The 14,099-nt window shown below is 35.4% G+C and overlaps 1 protein-coding gene across 1 annotated transcript; it reads right to left on the reverse strand.

Annotated features, from left to right (window-relative positions):
• Positions 1-10,476: 10,476 nt before the first annotated feature.
• LOC140874670 (reticulon-like protein B11) lies at positions 10,477-13,243 on the reverse strand. Its single transcript, XM_073278028.1, has 6 exons — positions 13,073-13,243; positions 12,677-12,857; positions 12,348-12,489; positions 12,181-12,250; positions 11,915-12,091; positions 10,477-10,824 (listed from the first exon to the last, which is right to left on the reverse strand). Exons 1-5 carry the CDS (start codon positions 13,122-13,124, stop codon positions 11,922-11,924), a joined length of 615 nt encoding a protein of 204 aa, XP_073134129.1. The 5' UTR covers positions 13,125-13,243; the 3' UTR covers positions 10,477-10,824; positions 11,915-11,921.
• Between the last annotated feature and the right edge of the window lie 856 nt (positions 13,244-14,099).

The following is a 14,099-nucleotide window of genomic DNA, read 5'->3' on the forward strand; positions in this document are numbered from 1 at the left end:
TAGGGCTTGAAGAGGAGAAGAATTGAAGAACACAAGCAAGAACCGCGCACCATCACTGAGAATTCTTTTATTATTATTATTCTTCTTCTTCTAATTTATTTATGATGAATTCAAACATTAGAATTTTGTCTGATTTTGATATTACAGAGTAGTCGTCTTTTGACCGGAACCATGATAGGGCCAGACTATTGATTTTTGTTCATGAGTTGGATTCCTTGATGTTTTGATTAATTTTATGTTTATTGATTAATTATGCATATTTCTTGCTTTTAATCAGGCCAATTAATCGCATGTTTGTTGTTTGATCTTGACTTGAAAAAGAAGAGATTGAAATTAGCTTCAAAAATATTAATCAGCACATGGTTAAACTGACTAGAAATAGTATTCGATTTCAATGTGCGATTTTAGGCGAAAGCTGAAATTCAAAAGTTGCGAATGCGTTTTTGTTTAATTAAATTCAATTAGAAATAATTGGACTGTTAAATAAAAATAAGATTGTTAATTCTATAAATAGATTAATAATCATGATAGGAAATTTCATCGTGAACATAGGTAATTCTTGCTTAATTAAATCCAATATGTGACAATAATTGATGTTTGGTACCGTTGTGTGTTCCTAGTCATTTTCCTGAAATTTAAATTCTTCTTGAATTTACGCTGCTTTTTAATTTAATTAAAATATCTGCGTTAGAATAATTTAGTTTATTTCCTTTAGTTGAATAATTCATAAAAATCGCTCTTTTTTAATTTACCTATATTAAATTGAATAATTAAATCCTAGTAATTAGATAATAGTTTATGTGGGATCGAATTTGACTCGCTTCAAATATATTATAACTTGACCTAGTGCGCTTGCTAGAATTCCCAACCGAAATCGTCGATCAACCCTACGTGCAGCCATATTCTTGATGTCCAATATCACCCATATCACTCATTCAAATTTTTTACACAGTAAACATAACTTTTAACATACATAAATCATAACTCTAACGCAATATCTTGCAACTTTATCATTGAAAACCTTAAAACTTACAGATATGAAGATGAAGAATCTGAGTCGTTGGCGAGAATGCATGCACGTGCTATCTTATAGAACTAACCTCTATGATACCAAGTTGTGACGGCATCGACTGTCGAGGACGCCAATCGGGAACATACATTCATTTAAAATCTTTAAAATGTGGAATAAAGAATTTTTTCATAAAAAAATATTTAAGCACCGAAACATTCATAAAATACTCGAAAAGTAAAAACTGAGTTTCCTCTTACAACAATCACTCAAAAGTTAAATAAAAAATGAGTGTTAAATGATGCTCAATTTAAAAAAATGGAAAAAGGCTTCTTCAGATAGCACGTGTGCGCGTCCCTTTATCGCCCTTTCGGCTACTCCTCTTCATGTCCCTCCATGTACTCGTTTATGAAATAGTTTAAAGCATCATCATCTGCACCTTCCAAGTATAGTGATTCTAAAGACTCAACAAGAAACCTTCACTACATAACAAGTACATAATAAAAACGTAATGAATAAGCATACTAAAACATAGAATCATGTGTAGGAAATCATGGGCATAAAAATCTTTTATTTTGTGTGAAGAAATACATGCAATTGTGATAGCAACCATTTATGAGCACATTGGGTCCCGTGATCACATTCACTATACAACAAACATATAATTTGGTAGAGCCCATACTAGCTATATTCTAATATGTGTATCATCTCATATAGACCGTCGTCGATACACATTAAACTTTCATTCTTTTGGAAGGGTTCTTCCTGAGCTCAATCTAGAGTACTAATCCCGGTAACACAAGAACACATACAACATCAAAATATTTTATCATGCATAACATATCATCATCATACTTCATCACCATCTTCATAAAACTTTATCATAAACTTCATGATCATGAACTTCACATAACTTTCTCATAAAATCATTCGTTACATTTCATGCCTTCAAAATTTTTCGTGCTTGAAAATCATGCATGTTGTTTGAAAAAAATGGGTACCACAACTTTAAATTCATAAAAATTCATTCTTTCATTGTGAACATAACTTTCGTGAAGAATAAAGTAAATATAGATGCACTACATAGTTAAATCGATCCACGTGAGTCGTTCATTCCATTCAAACATCAAATCTTGAAAATATTTCAATTGAACATCTTATAAATGGTTCCAAAACCTTAAAAGAACTTAAAAATAGATTTTTATGACATGAAAAAGACATGAAAAAGAGAACTCGGGGCAACCCCTAACACTGAGGCGCCCTCCGGTAGCTTTGGCAGAGCCTAGGCGCCTCAGCACCTGCATGCTGCGAAAAACAAAGGAAATTTGGATTTTGGTCCCCATATTCACTCACACAGTGAAACTTTTGATCATACTCTTGAAAAACTTCAAAAAATAGAAAATGATTCATCCAAAAACAACCATCTTAAAAATATTTACATCAAAAATTTTCATTCAAAATACACACACCAAAATCTGAGTTTTCAACCATCTATGATACTCTTTTGACATAAAAACTAAACACATAACATCAAGAATGATTCGTGCTTCACGAATCCTGTTATAACAGGTTTTTGTGTTTGACAAAATTTTTTAGAACATTATTCAAATTGGTTATAACATGGGATAAAAAACACGCAGTCCAGTTAAGAAATAGAAGATGCAGTCCAGTCAAAGTATCTTCACCTACTCTCAACCAGCTGAAGAACCAGTTCATAAAACTAGTTCTATTAAATATCACAATTTTGATCAAGACTGCTTAAATTTAGACTTCTCAGTCCAACTGATCATGTGCCTACTGCTCAAGTCAACTGCTTTACATAGTCCAATTATCCGACTGCTCAAATATGAAGATAGAGTCGTTGAAACATCTTCATCAAAATCTGTGCATAATAAACTACATTTACGGCTTGCATTTATGAAGACATTAGAAGATCAAGAGACATTTGATACATGCATTTATGAAGGCATCAAGACAAACTTTTCTTAAACATGTCTATATTTAAAAAAAAAAAAGATGGTAAGAAGAAAAAGAGAGATACACAACAACTTACAAGCTATCTAAGCATTCCTCGAGCACTTTATAAGAAATATCTTACTTGCTCACATTGCCAACTCATCAGAGACATATCAGATCTTCAAGGATCACAAAGGGCGAAGAAACAACTCCCAACTATTTACCTCAGATTGGAGAAGAGGAGTTGTTCACCTATTTGAATTCATTCAAACAGATTATACTTCACTTGTTGCTTTGGTGTTAAGACTTGTTGTATTAACATGTATTGTGTTCTAGGAGTTTCGATCTAGGCAAAGGATAAGTCCTAAGATTGGAGTGGGTGTATTACAAGACGTTATAATAACCAAAGTTTTTTAGTTTAACCTTCCCTATGAGGAAGAAGGGGTGAAGTAAGAGTAGTTAAGTCTCTAAACATCCATAAACATATCTGTGAGTTATACATTCAGATCATTGCTGATAACAACTGAACTCACTCTCGAAGAATCAAGCATTCAATTGCTCAATTATAGAAATTAATATAAAATTCATCATGACTCCGATTGATAAAACGATTTCACCAATGTGCACAAAAACCACTTCTGCACGTTTTAAAGTCAAGATAATTTTTCTGAATCCGAATTCAGTGATTTCCAAAAATGTCCATCCCTATGTCATTTTAGGAAATTCCACTCCCTTTTAGTTAAGAAGTCCAACTTCTCTTTCATTAAATTTAACTCTTTAAATTTAACTATCTCAACGGGATTTAGTAATCCATTACTTGTATGACCCTCAATGGTTCAGGAATACAGCTAGCCGTGGGCTCACAACTCCTTGTGACTCGGAACAAAAATTTCCGACTTGCCCAACGAATCATGGTAAGAGCGTCTAGCAACATCGCCCCATGATTCCCTAGGTATCATTGATAGTGCCTGCAAGAACCAGTAGATTTTGGTTAGCGTACAATACGATCCCTTCATCCATATATCCCGATCGAATCAACAACCATTGGTGCATCGAGAGTCTTTCAAGATTCGATAACTATGCATTACATCTTGGAGATCAAATAGTGACATCGCATGTGTTACTAGGAAAACCGAGTAACCTAAAACACATCATGTACTCTGGCCAGAGATTCGTCACACTAATATCTCCTCAGATCGCATAGGATATCCACACTCGCAAGTATGTGGTGAATCCTTGACAACAAAGCATCGACTCCTATATGTTTCGTAACTGTACCCAATCCCGACACTTGTTGACCCCAATAGAGTCGGTAAACGAGTCAAAGTACAGTACTAGCATATAGAGTCTCAATGATGTTTCAAGTAGTAAGGACTAATGGTGTACAACCAAAACCGCGGACTTTATCCACTCGATAAGTGATAACCACTTGGAAAGTTCGAATAGGGTAGTTCGATCATTCATCATATGAATATCCATTTGCATGCTTTGAACATCTCCATATCCATTACCAATGAAACGTGGTACTTGGCATCACAAATGCTAGTCTCAATCTCGAGCGATCCTTATCCTTATTAGCGGACGGCTCAATTGACTAGGAACTGTTTAGAATATACAGTGACTATAAGATGTGTTTCATAATAGTGATCTTTCTTTATTCACTATCTCATCTTACTTACACTATAGTATATTCAAGGTCTTTATCAAAACATCAATAGTATATCACAATATAACAATATGAAGAAAGAAAAAGAAAATGCCATTAATGAATGTAAATTATATTAAACAAAGATTGTTTATACATAGAGTCACAAAAGCCCTTAACCACAAGTTGGCTAACCGGGCACCCACTCTTTCAGATATCCTGAATATAACATCACTCCTAAGTGGACCAGAAGCTAGGAATACAGTAGGGACCAAATCAGTCGAGATCCCCAAATACAGTTCGGATAAGGCAGGTCCCTCCAGGAGCTTAGCTGTTAATCTAAGGAGGATTCACCTAATGCTGAGTCTTTTGATGATCTTGACTCTGCTCTGGATAGCACTGAAGCTAGCCTCTCAGTTCTTTCAACAAATGTTCTAGCTATAAAGTCATATCAGAAACAGAGTGATGATCATGTCAACACTCTTCGAGACAGAATGACCGCGGAAGTTGCTAGGCTACGGATACAAATGCACACATTGTTCAAAACCATGGAGACTGTAAATAAGGAAATTACTTCAATGCCGCAACTAGTAAAATCTCACAAAGAGCTTGACATCAAACTACGAAAGTAGACTCAATTTCTACCAAGGTGGATGTCATGTCTGCCAAATTGAATTTTATGCACAGCTCTATCGCCTCACAATTTCATGTTTGTTTGCCAAAATGATCTCAGTGTCCCATACCCTTCATCATCTTTGTTTCTACCCCTAGTGTTGCCAAAATGGGGGAAGAATAGTCTCGAGGAGGCCACCAGGGTCATCAAGGCAGAGGCAGTTCATGATTAGGTCATCAGGGCCAGGTGTTCACATAAGCCAGCACTGTCAGAGTCGAAGATAGAAGAATTTATTGATATTATTTTATCTACAATCATTGTATTAGATTCAATTATGATTTTCAGACTCTTATATAGTTTACCAGATATTCAGTCCACCTCTGTTATTGCAGTTCATAACTCTCATATTTTTTCTTAAAGGGGAACTGTCATGTTTGTATAAAGGTGGAAAGTAAAATCAGTGAATCAGTTCCGACTATCAATTGCTAACAAGATAGGTTTTTGCCTAAATCAATTTTAAAGCTTAATTTTGTCAAACACCAAAAAAGGGGAAAAAATTTAGAAATAAATTATTAAGTTTTGGTGTTATACAAAATATTCTAAGACAAAAATAAAAAGAATATATCAAGTAACTCAACTGGACAGCGCTAGTCAATTGGACTGAGTTACCCAACTCGAACAAGACAAATTGTTCCAAGCTAAACTGGTCTCTGAACTAAACTAGATGCATGACCCAAATTGGACAGTTACTCAAACCGAAGCTATCTACTAAACTGGACAGTCAAGAGAAATTGAAATAAGCCAGACTGAAGCTACTCGAAGCATTTATTGATGAAGTCAATCTATCAACATTCTCGGAATATTCAGTTGATGTCAGTGTTAGCAGTCTACCTTGTTGGATAGAGTTTTTTACACTGTCAGTCTACCAGTGTAACCACACACTACTTTTATGTACAAATGTCAAAAAAGGGACTGAAGCTAAAAGCAAAATGCAACGGCTTTTTGTACCTTATGACCATTGCAATCGGAGGCTATAAATAGAAGACCAAGATTAGTTGTACCTCTCTCTCGCCCTTGCATCTTCGAACTATCAAGATCATTCTCGCGCAAGCTAAACTGTTCATTAGTAAACTAAAGCTATCAAGAGTTACTGAAGTCAACTGATCAAGCACACTTTACACTATTGTATATCTGATCACGTGTAGGATCATATTGCGCTAAGCTATCGATTTGTAATGAAACGACCATTACTCACTACTACAATTAATAATTAAATAAAAATGCAGATTTAAAAAAAAATTGTCATGACCTATTCACAACTCTTAAAATCCACCTGTCTCAAACACAGCAACCAAACAACCACAAGGCAAGAATTTGAAACGGGAATTAAACACGAAACTAGTGGAAGAAGTTCAAATCCACAAACAACATAGTAAAACATTTAATTAGTTTACATGCCAAAATAAAAAAAGTTGTAGGGTAAACTCATCCTGCTAACAAACTCTGAAAATAAACATAGTGTATCTAGTTCATTATTTCAAATGTTCTAGTGCGGAAAAAATAAAGCCACGATCGAGGGTTGGCGCTGTCGGTGCCATCAGCCCAAGGTATCCTGCCCCTCGATACCTACGATTTCCTCACTTGCACCAAGTAAAGGTAGTGAGTCTAAAGACCCCGCAAGTATAAACCATGAAGTAGAGGAGGTATAAAAATACATGCACGATACTTAAAATACTAGTAATTATAATACCTTGAATATTACTCGGAAAAAGTCTTAAAGATAAAAGGAAATGAGACTTGGAACAATAAAGAAGGTTTCATGCAATGAACTCACACATTACAACAAAACTCACGCTTTAAACTTCAACTCAACTCAAGCCTTTAAACATAACTTTCATAACTTTAACTTTAACTTTAACTTTATCTTTCCTCTGTGAATTTAGATCCTTGATTGTGACCCTTTGTTTTGATCGATCAATGGCTATAGTACTATGCCGGAAAGGACGCCGAGATTTCTCCGGACACCACATTTCCCCTCTATGGCAAGAACATCGAGATTTCTCCCGGCCCCACATTTATTCTCTTGGCATGGACACCGAGATTTCTCCCAGCCCCACAATGCCCCTCTATTTGGTAGGGGAGCCGAGATTTCTCCCGACCGCACACTACACGTCTGCTTTGGCAAGTGAGTCGAGGCATCCCTCGACCGATATTGCACGTCTATTTTCACAATCAACTCTCTTCATTCAAAACTTTTACCTTTTTATCAACTTTCAAATTTTTACTTTACTCAACATCAACACAAACTTTCACTTAACTTGAAAATGCAAAAGTCTTGTACTCGACTTGTATAAAAACTTTACTCAACTCGAATGATTGAAGAAATACAATCGAATACACAACTTTAGAGGATGAAAACATACTAAAAATAAAGGAAAAATGATGAATAAGTGGCTGCCCCTAGGTTAAACGTAATCGACCATACCTATCATTTATATTCAACCAAGACTCACCTCGAGCGTTCAAACCGAAAAACCCATAAACCAACCTTTCCTTAACCGAATTGACCTACGCTTGAACCGACACCCTCTACACACTCTAAACTAACCCAAGGACCAGATTCCAACCTCCAAAATAAACCCGAGCAGCCTGTTAACTTTGAGTTCCCAGACAGCCCATAAATTCCAACGAAATCTGCACTAACCACCACAACTCAATTCGCCCTTAGCCTACCCAGAACTTAACCGAATGGCGCCTGAATTGAACCGACACGACCACAAAATCCTACACTTGAAGTATGATAAAAAACCAACCCCTGTACAGACCTCTAAATTCAACCCATCAGAACCAAACTCTAGTGACCAATCGAAGGGACTACGAAAATCTGCACAAGTTCAATATTATCTTATCCCCTCACGAACCCTTAATCGATTGAATTTCTCAACTTTCAGTCTTTAAACCAACCTTAATAACTCCCGTAAGACCACAATGAAATCTCGAGCCAAGCCTTCGCACCCAAAGCTAGCTCAAAGTCAATTTTTTAGCCGAACTTATCGCAACCGGATCACCCCTAACTCACGTCCCTGACTTCAGCCCTCAACCCGTCACCTCCAGCCCTTCAAACCTATCCAAACCTCATTCAATACATAAATTTAAGCCCCCTTTCATCAGCATAGGAAGCCCTTAAAACAATCACAACAAATTTTCAAAAAATAGGCTCAATCAACACACGTATAGGACTGAAATTTCCAAAATGCATAAAGCCACATCAAGGATTGACCAATACACAATACATTGCTCATTTAGACTCCAAAATATATGCATAATTTCGAAAAATACATGAACCCAACTGATTATATACTGAAATTTTGAAATACATGCATAAACCCACCAAATCTCAACTCCAAACAACACATAACTCATTTTAACAACAAATTGCAAGGAAAATTCGAAATAATCAAGCACCCTATTGATTTTATAAAGAAAACCCGAAACCCTAGCTCAAACACAAAGAAAAATTTGAAATAAACCTCAAGAACATATCATACATCGTAATATCTTTGTTTGGTGGCCAAGAATTAGCTTATACTTGCCTTTAAATCTTCCAAGCACAAGAAAAAGAGTTGGAAAGGTGCTGATTTCGAACCAACTCAGTAGCTATCCTTCTTTGGGGCGTGCTCCGGCCGGTGATGAGGTGGAGAGGCGGCGGCGATGGTGATTCCGGCGGTGGAGGGGGCTGCCGAAGGGAGGAGATTGCAAGAGAAGGGGGCGGCGCTTGGAGCTTGGGCTTGGGCTAGGGTTTGGGTTCTCTCTCTTTTTTTTTCGTTTGAAATGAAGGGTTTGAAATAAAATGAAAATGAGTGTTTTAATTTAAGTGTGTGCAAAAATTTAAAAGTGTTACTCTTTCAACCTATAAAAGTGTTACTTGAAGTTTTACAACTTTAGCACTATTTAATCTTAGCCCTTTAAAATCCCTATGTTTAAAAATTCAAGAATTGAAGGAATTATTTAAATTTCACTAGTCTGAGTTCAAAAATGCAAAGTTTTGAAAAAGTTTTAAAATAACCTCAAGAATGTCATAAAAGCGATTTTTAGACACCCGGAAAAATCTATTTTCCTCAATCCCTCAAAAATCTCAAATCTTGTGAAATTAAATTTACCACCGAGATCCACCACCTCATGCCGGAATCGGAAGCCACTGAACCCAAGAACCTCAAGATTAAATAGTTTAAATAATTAAGCAAAAATAAACTTTTAAGGAATTTTTAAAAAAAATTAAATCTCATAGATTAAAATTATAAATATTTAACGAAATTAGACATGTAATCCAAATTATGGAATTTTAGACGCTACATGTAATATCCTTTGTAAAAAGATTAGTCGGGGTGTTTTAAACACTCATTGTAGAGTCAGTCGAGGACTGCACCAAGAGATCAGTCTATTACTATAATAGGAATCAGTCGAGGACTTTATTCAAGTAGTTGAGGTTAGGAGTTCCGACTTAGGCAATGTGGTAAATTTTAAGATTGGATTGGGTTTGTATAAGTGTTTGTAGAGATCAAAGTCTTTTAGTATAAACCTTCCGAAATAAAAAAAAGGGTGAGGTGACATAGGAGCAGTAAGTCTCTAAACATCCAGAAACACATCTTGGCTTCGTGACTTTCAGTTTACCTATTCTCTAGTCATTTACTTACAAGTGTTCAATCTGTCAATCAACCTTTTTGGCACACCTTACTTATATATTTGTTGGTCAACTGATATAGACAACCAAGAAGGAAGGGTTTGGTTGCTTACCTCAACTTAACTGAATTTCGTATTCAAAGAGAGAAAATTTTTAATTGAAGTTTATTCAACCTCTTCTAAACACCCCAGCCGATCATATCAAAGCCTAAGCATAAAAGAAAAAATAATTTCAATTTTTACTATAATGATTTAAAATCAAACATTACACAAAATGATAAGATTAATATAAATATAAGATTTACTACATATCGTACAAGTTGTCAAATCGTACAAGTTGTCAACAAAATATATATATATATATATCATTCAAAAATAATATTGAAAAAACGATTGCTTAATCGAATTTAAACGTATTAAAATTTAATTAAGATTAAACGTTTGCATAAATGAGTTTCTAAAAACGCTGACAGTAAATCACGTTTAAATTCAATTTTTAAGAAAAAAGTTGAATTACTACGCAAAAAACGGAACACAAATTGCATCGTAAAAATCTAAAGCAAGCACGGAGGGGCGAAGGGCCAGGATTACATAACATCTGAGAAATAAAACCACCATTGAAGCTTCATGCGTGCTTGTACCAAAATCATAGTACTTGGAGGGAAAAAAACAGCTATTGCCTCGACTATTCACAGATAAATAGATTAAGAATAGGCAATAACAGGCCACACAAGCGAAACTCGTAATCCTATAATTGTCGTTATGATACCAAATGAAAGAAGAAAACCAAAATACAACGAATTAGTCATGGTAATATGGGTAAACAATGCAACACTAATGAATCTGCATCTGCCCCTCTCCATATCATTTGCAAAACTCATTTCACCGGATGTTAGCCGCTAAGCACCAAGCAAAAGCTACCTGCTAAGCACATCAACATGTTAGAGGTTAGACAGATGCACAACAGCTTAGGGGTCATAGTAAGTAGTTGCTGCCAAGTTCAAGCAATTCAATTTATACATCTACCGGTTCCAATGTAATATATTCCTTTTTCAAAAGTGCTTAACACAACTGAGTTCAAGAAACACAAGTTAACACTCAAATTGTGTGTCGGGTGTGTATTCATCCATGTTTTGCAGCAGCTAACAAACTCATCATCTATGTGCACAATGTAATCATACATAGCACAAGTCTTGCTCCCCAAACTAAGGCAATTACACATGCAAATAAAAAATGAACAATTTGATGGTAGTGTGTACTCCCTACACACAAAGATACTGTTAAATTTCTTCATGATTGGTGAAGTATAAATTATTGAAAGCTCCCTGATCGATGGAATATAATATCTTTACATGCTTCAATGAAAACCCCATATGCACATGATATAACTGCTGAATTGTAAGTATGCAGTATGCCAACATTCAATGACCCACACACAGACGCATCTTAGCAGAAGCTGCATTTATTATTTTTCTTAGCCTTTCACAGCAGAAGTAACAAGGCTGCATCAAGGTTATAGGGTCGGGTCGTTCGTGGTAGGATTTTCTAGTATGTGCAATGCATAACTTGTCGTGATGAAGCAACATATATGCAAATAAGTGAAGATCTCTTTCTTTTACTGAGGTCTAATCATATTCACCAACTTAATAACACAGATCCTTAATTAACTTCATGTTAAATTTGTGCCTTAAGAACCTCTCACCCAACCGCTACAACTAAAGAGTCCACTGATGAACACAAGGTTAACAAAGATAATATAAGGATTTAATTGGCAAGTCAAAGCAGCGTCAACCCAGAAATATGCAGTCAAAATATTTCTTTGAGAAATACTTCTCCTAGTTCTTGATAGCATGCATCGATTAATAAAAACTCCAAGACAAGAAACAATTTCATCTAGACTAGACATGCTAAATATGTGTTTCACTATCAAGATATCAAGAAGAGGCATGAATAAAACAAGTGTAAAGCAATAAGAAACATTATCACTAGGCACATCAAACTGTAGGTTTACAATGGATCTACTGGATCTTCTTCTCTTTGTTTGAAGGCAATGGAATCTTGCGCAATATCATGTCATCAATTTTCCGATATTGTATCCGAGCTATATCATAGGCAACATTCAGCTTTCCATCTATTGGCCTTTGATACTTGTTGTACAAAACAGGGAGAGACAGACTAAGAAGAACACCTGTTGTCTCAGTAAGACAAAACCCAACATTATATTATTGCGAAAAACAAAAAAAATAAGGTTATCCATGCAGAGAATTCAATACTTACCAATGTAGAGCAGAGTTAGAAAGTTGAATAAACTACCAACGTATGAAATAATCCACAGGCCTATAGCAATCTAACAAACAAAATTCCAAGAAGACATGAATAATCCCTCAATCAGCACATATATAAAAATCAATGCCGTATTTATGTAGGATAACAAGCTAGAAAACCTGAACGAATAGTATAAGATTTCCAGCAATGGCAATGTCACGTGCAATAGACAATGCACAGTTTACCCAGACTCGCATCTCATCAGCAACCTTCACAACTGTCACTTCAGAAACCTCAAGATTTGGGAGCGGTGGCAGAGGTCTAATATCACAGAAAATTGTCATTCACTTAATATTCTTCCATCACCCAATAAAATTAACAAATTAAATATTCCACGCATTACAATTTTGGATAAAGAAAAACAAAACGCAATAAAGTATTAAATATCTAAAAGTAACAGTGAATAAAGATCAGAGACCTATAAATTGGCAAAACTTAGTTCACATACCTATTAAGAAGTGATGCAGATTTAGCCCACAAGAACAAGATTACGACAAGTAACAATAGAACATTCGACACAAATGACAGTAAATTGTATCCAGCTCTTTCAAATAGAAACCACAGGGCAGTTGAACCCACAAGGAAAGCAACACTCTGCGTCCATTTCTTCCATAACAACAGGTCAGCAACTGCATCAGAAATAAAATAAAACAAAAAAAAATTGTAAACGTCTCTACCACTAAAATTTATTACTCAAATCGCCTACAATATCAATGAATACAAAGGGAATAGATGGATCGATAGTGGGATCAATTGCAAAAATTATACTCCGACGAAACAACTTTATTTGATTAACGCGAAAGATTTAATCCAAATTGGAGGTGTTTAACACATACTACGATACCTGCACCACCGCCGAGTGCGAGATGAACAGAAAACTGACGCGAATCTCCCATAGCAAGTCGGATTTCAGGTTATGGAATCGGAAAGTTTGGACGAAAAGAGGAAGAAGGAGAGGGATAAAGGAGAATTTGAGGGGCGACGATTGGAATTTCGTAATTCACCATGGAGTTAAAAGTAAATAAAACTAATAGAGATTTGAATTCAAATTATTTATTCATTTAACCCATTAACTATAACTACAAGGCGTGAGTTCCTAGAATCAATACGGAAACCAGGTAAAAAAAAATTGTCCAAAAATAAATCCCGGTAAAAATGAAGTAATATTATTTGTAATTTATTTTTAATTTTAGTTAGAAATAGAGAAAATATATAATTTCTTAGTGAATACCACGTTTTACAACAGCTCCGATTCTCTTGGGATAGAATAAACAAAAGACAAATTTGGCAAGAATGTGAGCACGTCGCGAACATTATCAATTTCTTGCAAAATGGGCTTTGCTACATTCTCTACGAATCTCGGCTACAAAATGTGATTTCATAGATAGAGGAAAGTTTTGAGCAATTGCTCGCACCATGTTCACCGCATCCGATTCAAGGCACCATGATTGGTCAATAAGTCTTCTGGCACCATGCACCCCTCCAGCACAACTATTTTCATAGCATGAGACGAAAATATTTTTGGTATATATTTGATCGGCGCATAAATAACATCTCATTGGACACCTCATTATTCTATGTGGCAAGTCTTATGTTGGACGGCTCGGACGATCAAGACAGTGGCCAGAGTAGTTGGGTTTTCGGTGGTAATCATATGACGTCCCCGACTCTCGAGGCTCACTCGAGAACATACTTTCATTTAAATTCTTTAAAATGCAGAATAAAGAAAATTTCATTAAAAAAAATAGTTGAGCATCAAAGAACATTCATAAAATGCTAGAAAAAGTAAAATTGTGTTCCTTCTTTACAACCATTGTGAGACCCCTGTCCCACATGAGAAAAATGAAAGCTTTAAAATGAATTTAAAATGA

The sequence above is a fragment of the Henckelia pumila genome, chromosome 1 (genome assembly GCF_033568475.1).
Source record: "Henckelia pumila isolate YLH828 chromosome 1, ASM3356847v2, whole genome shotgun sequence".
In the NCBI taxonomy this organism is placed as follows: Eukaryota; Viridiplantae; Streptophyta; class Magnoliopsida; order Lamiales; family Gesneriaceae; genus Henckelia; species Henckelia pumila.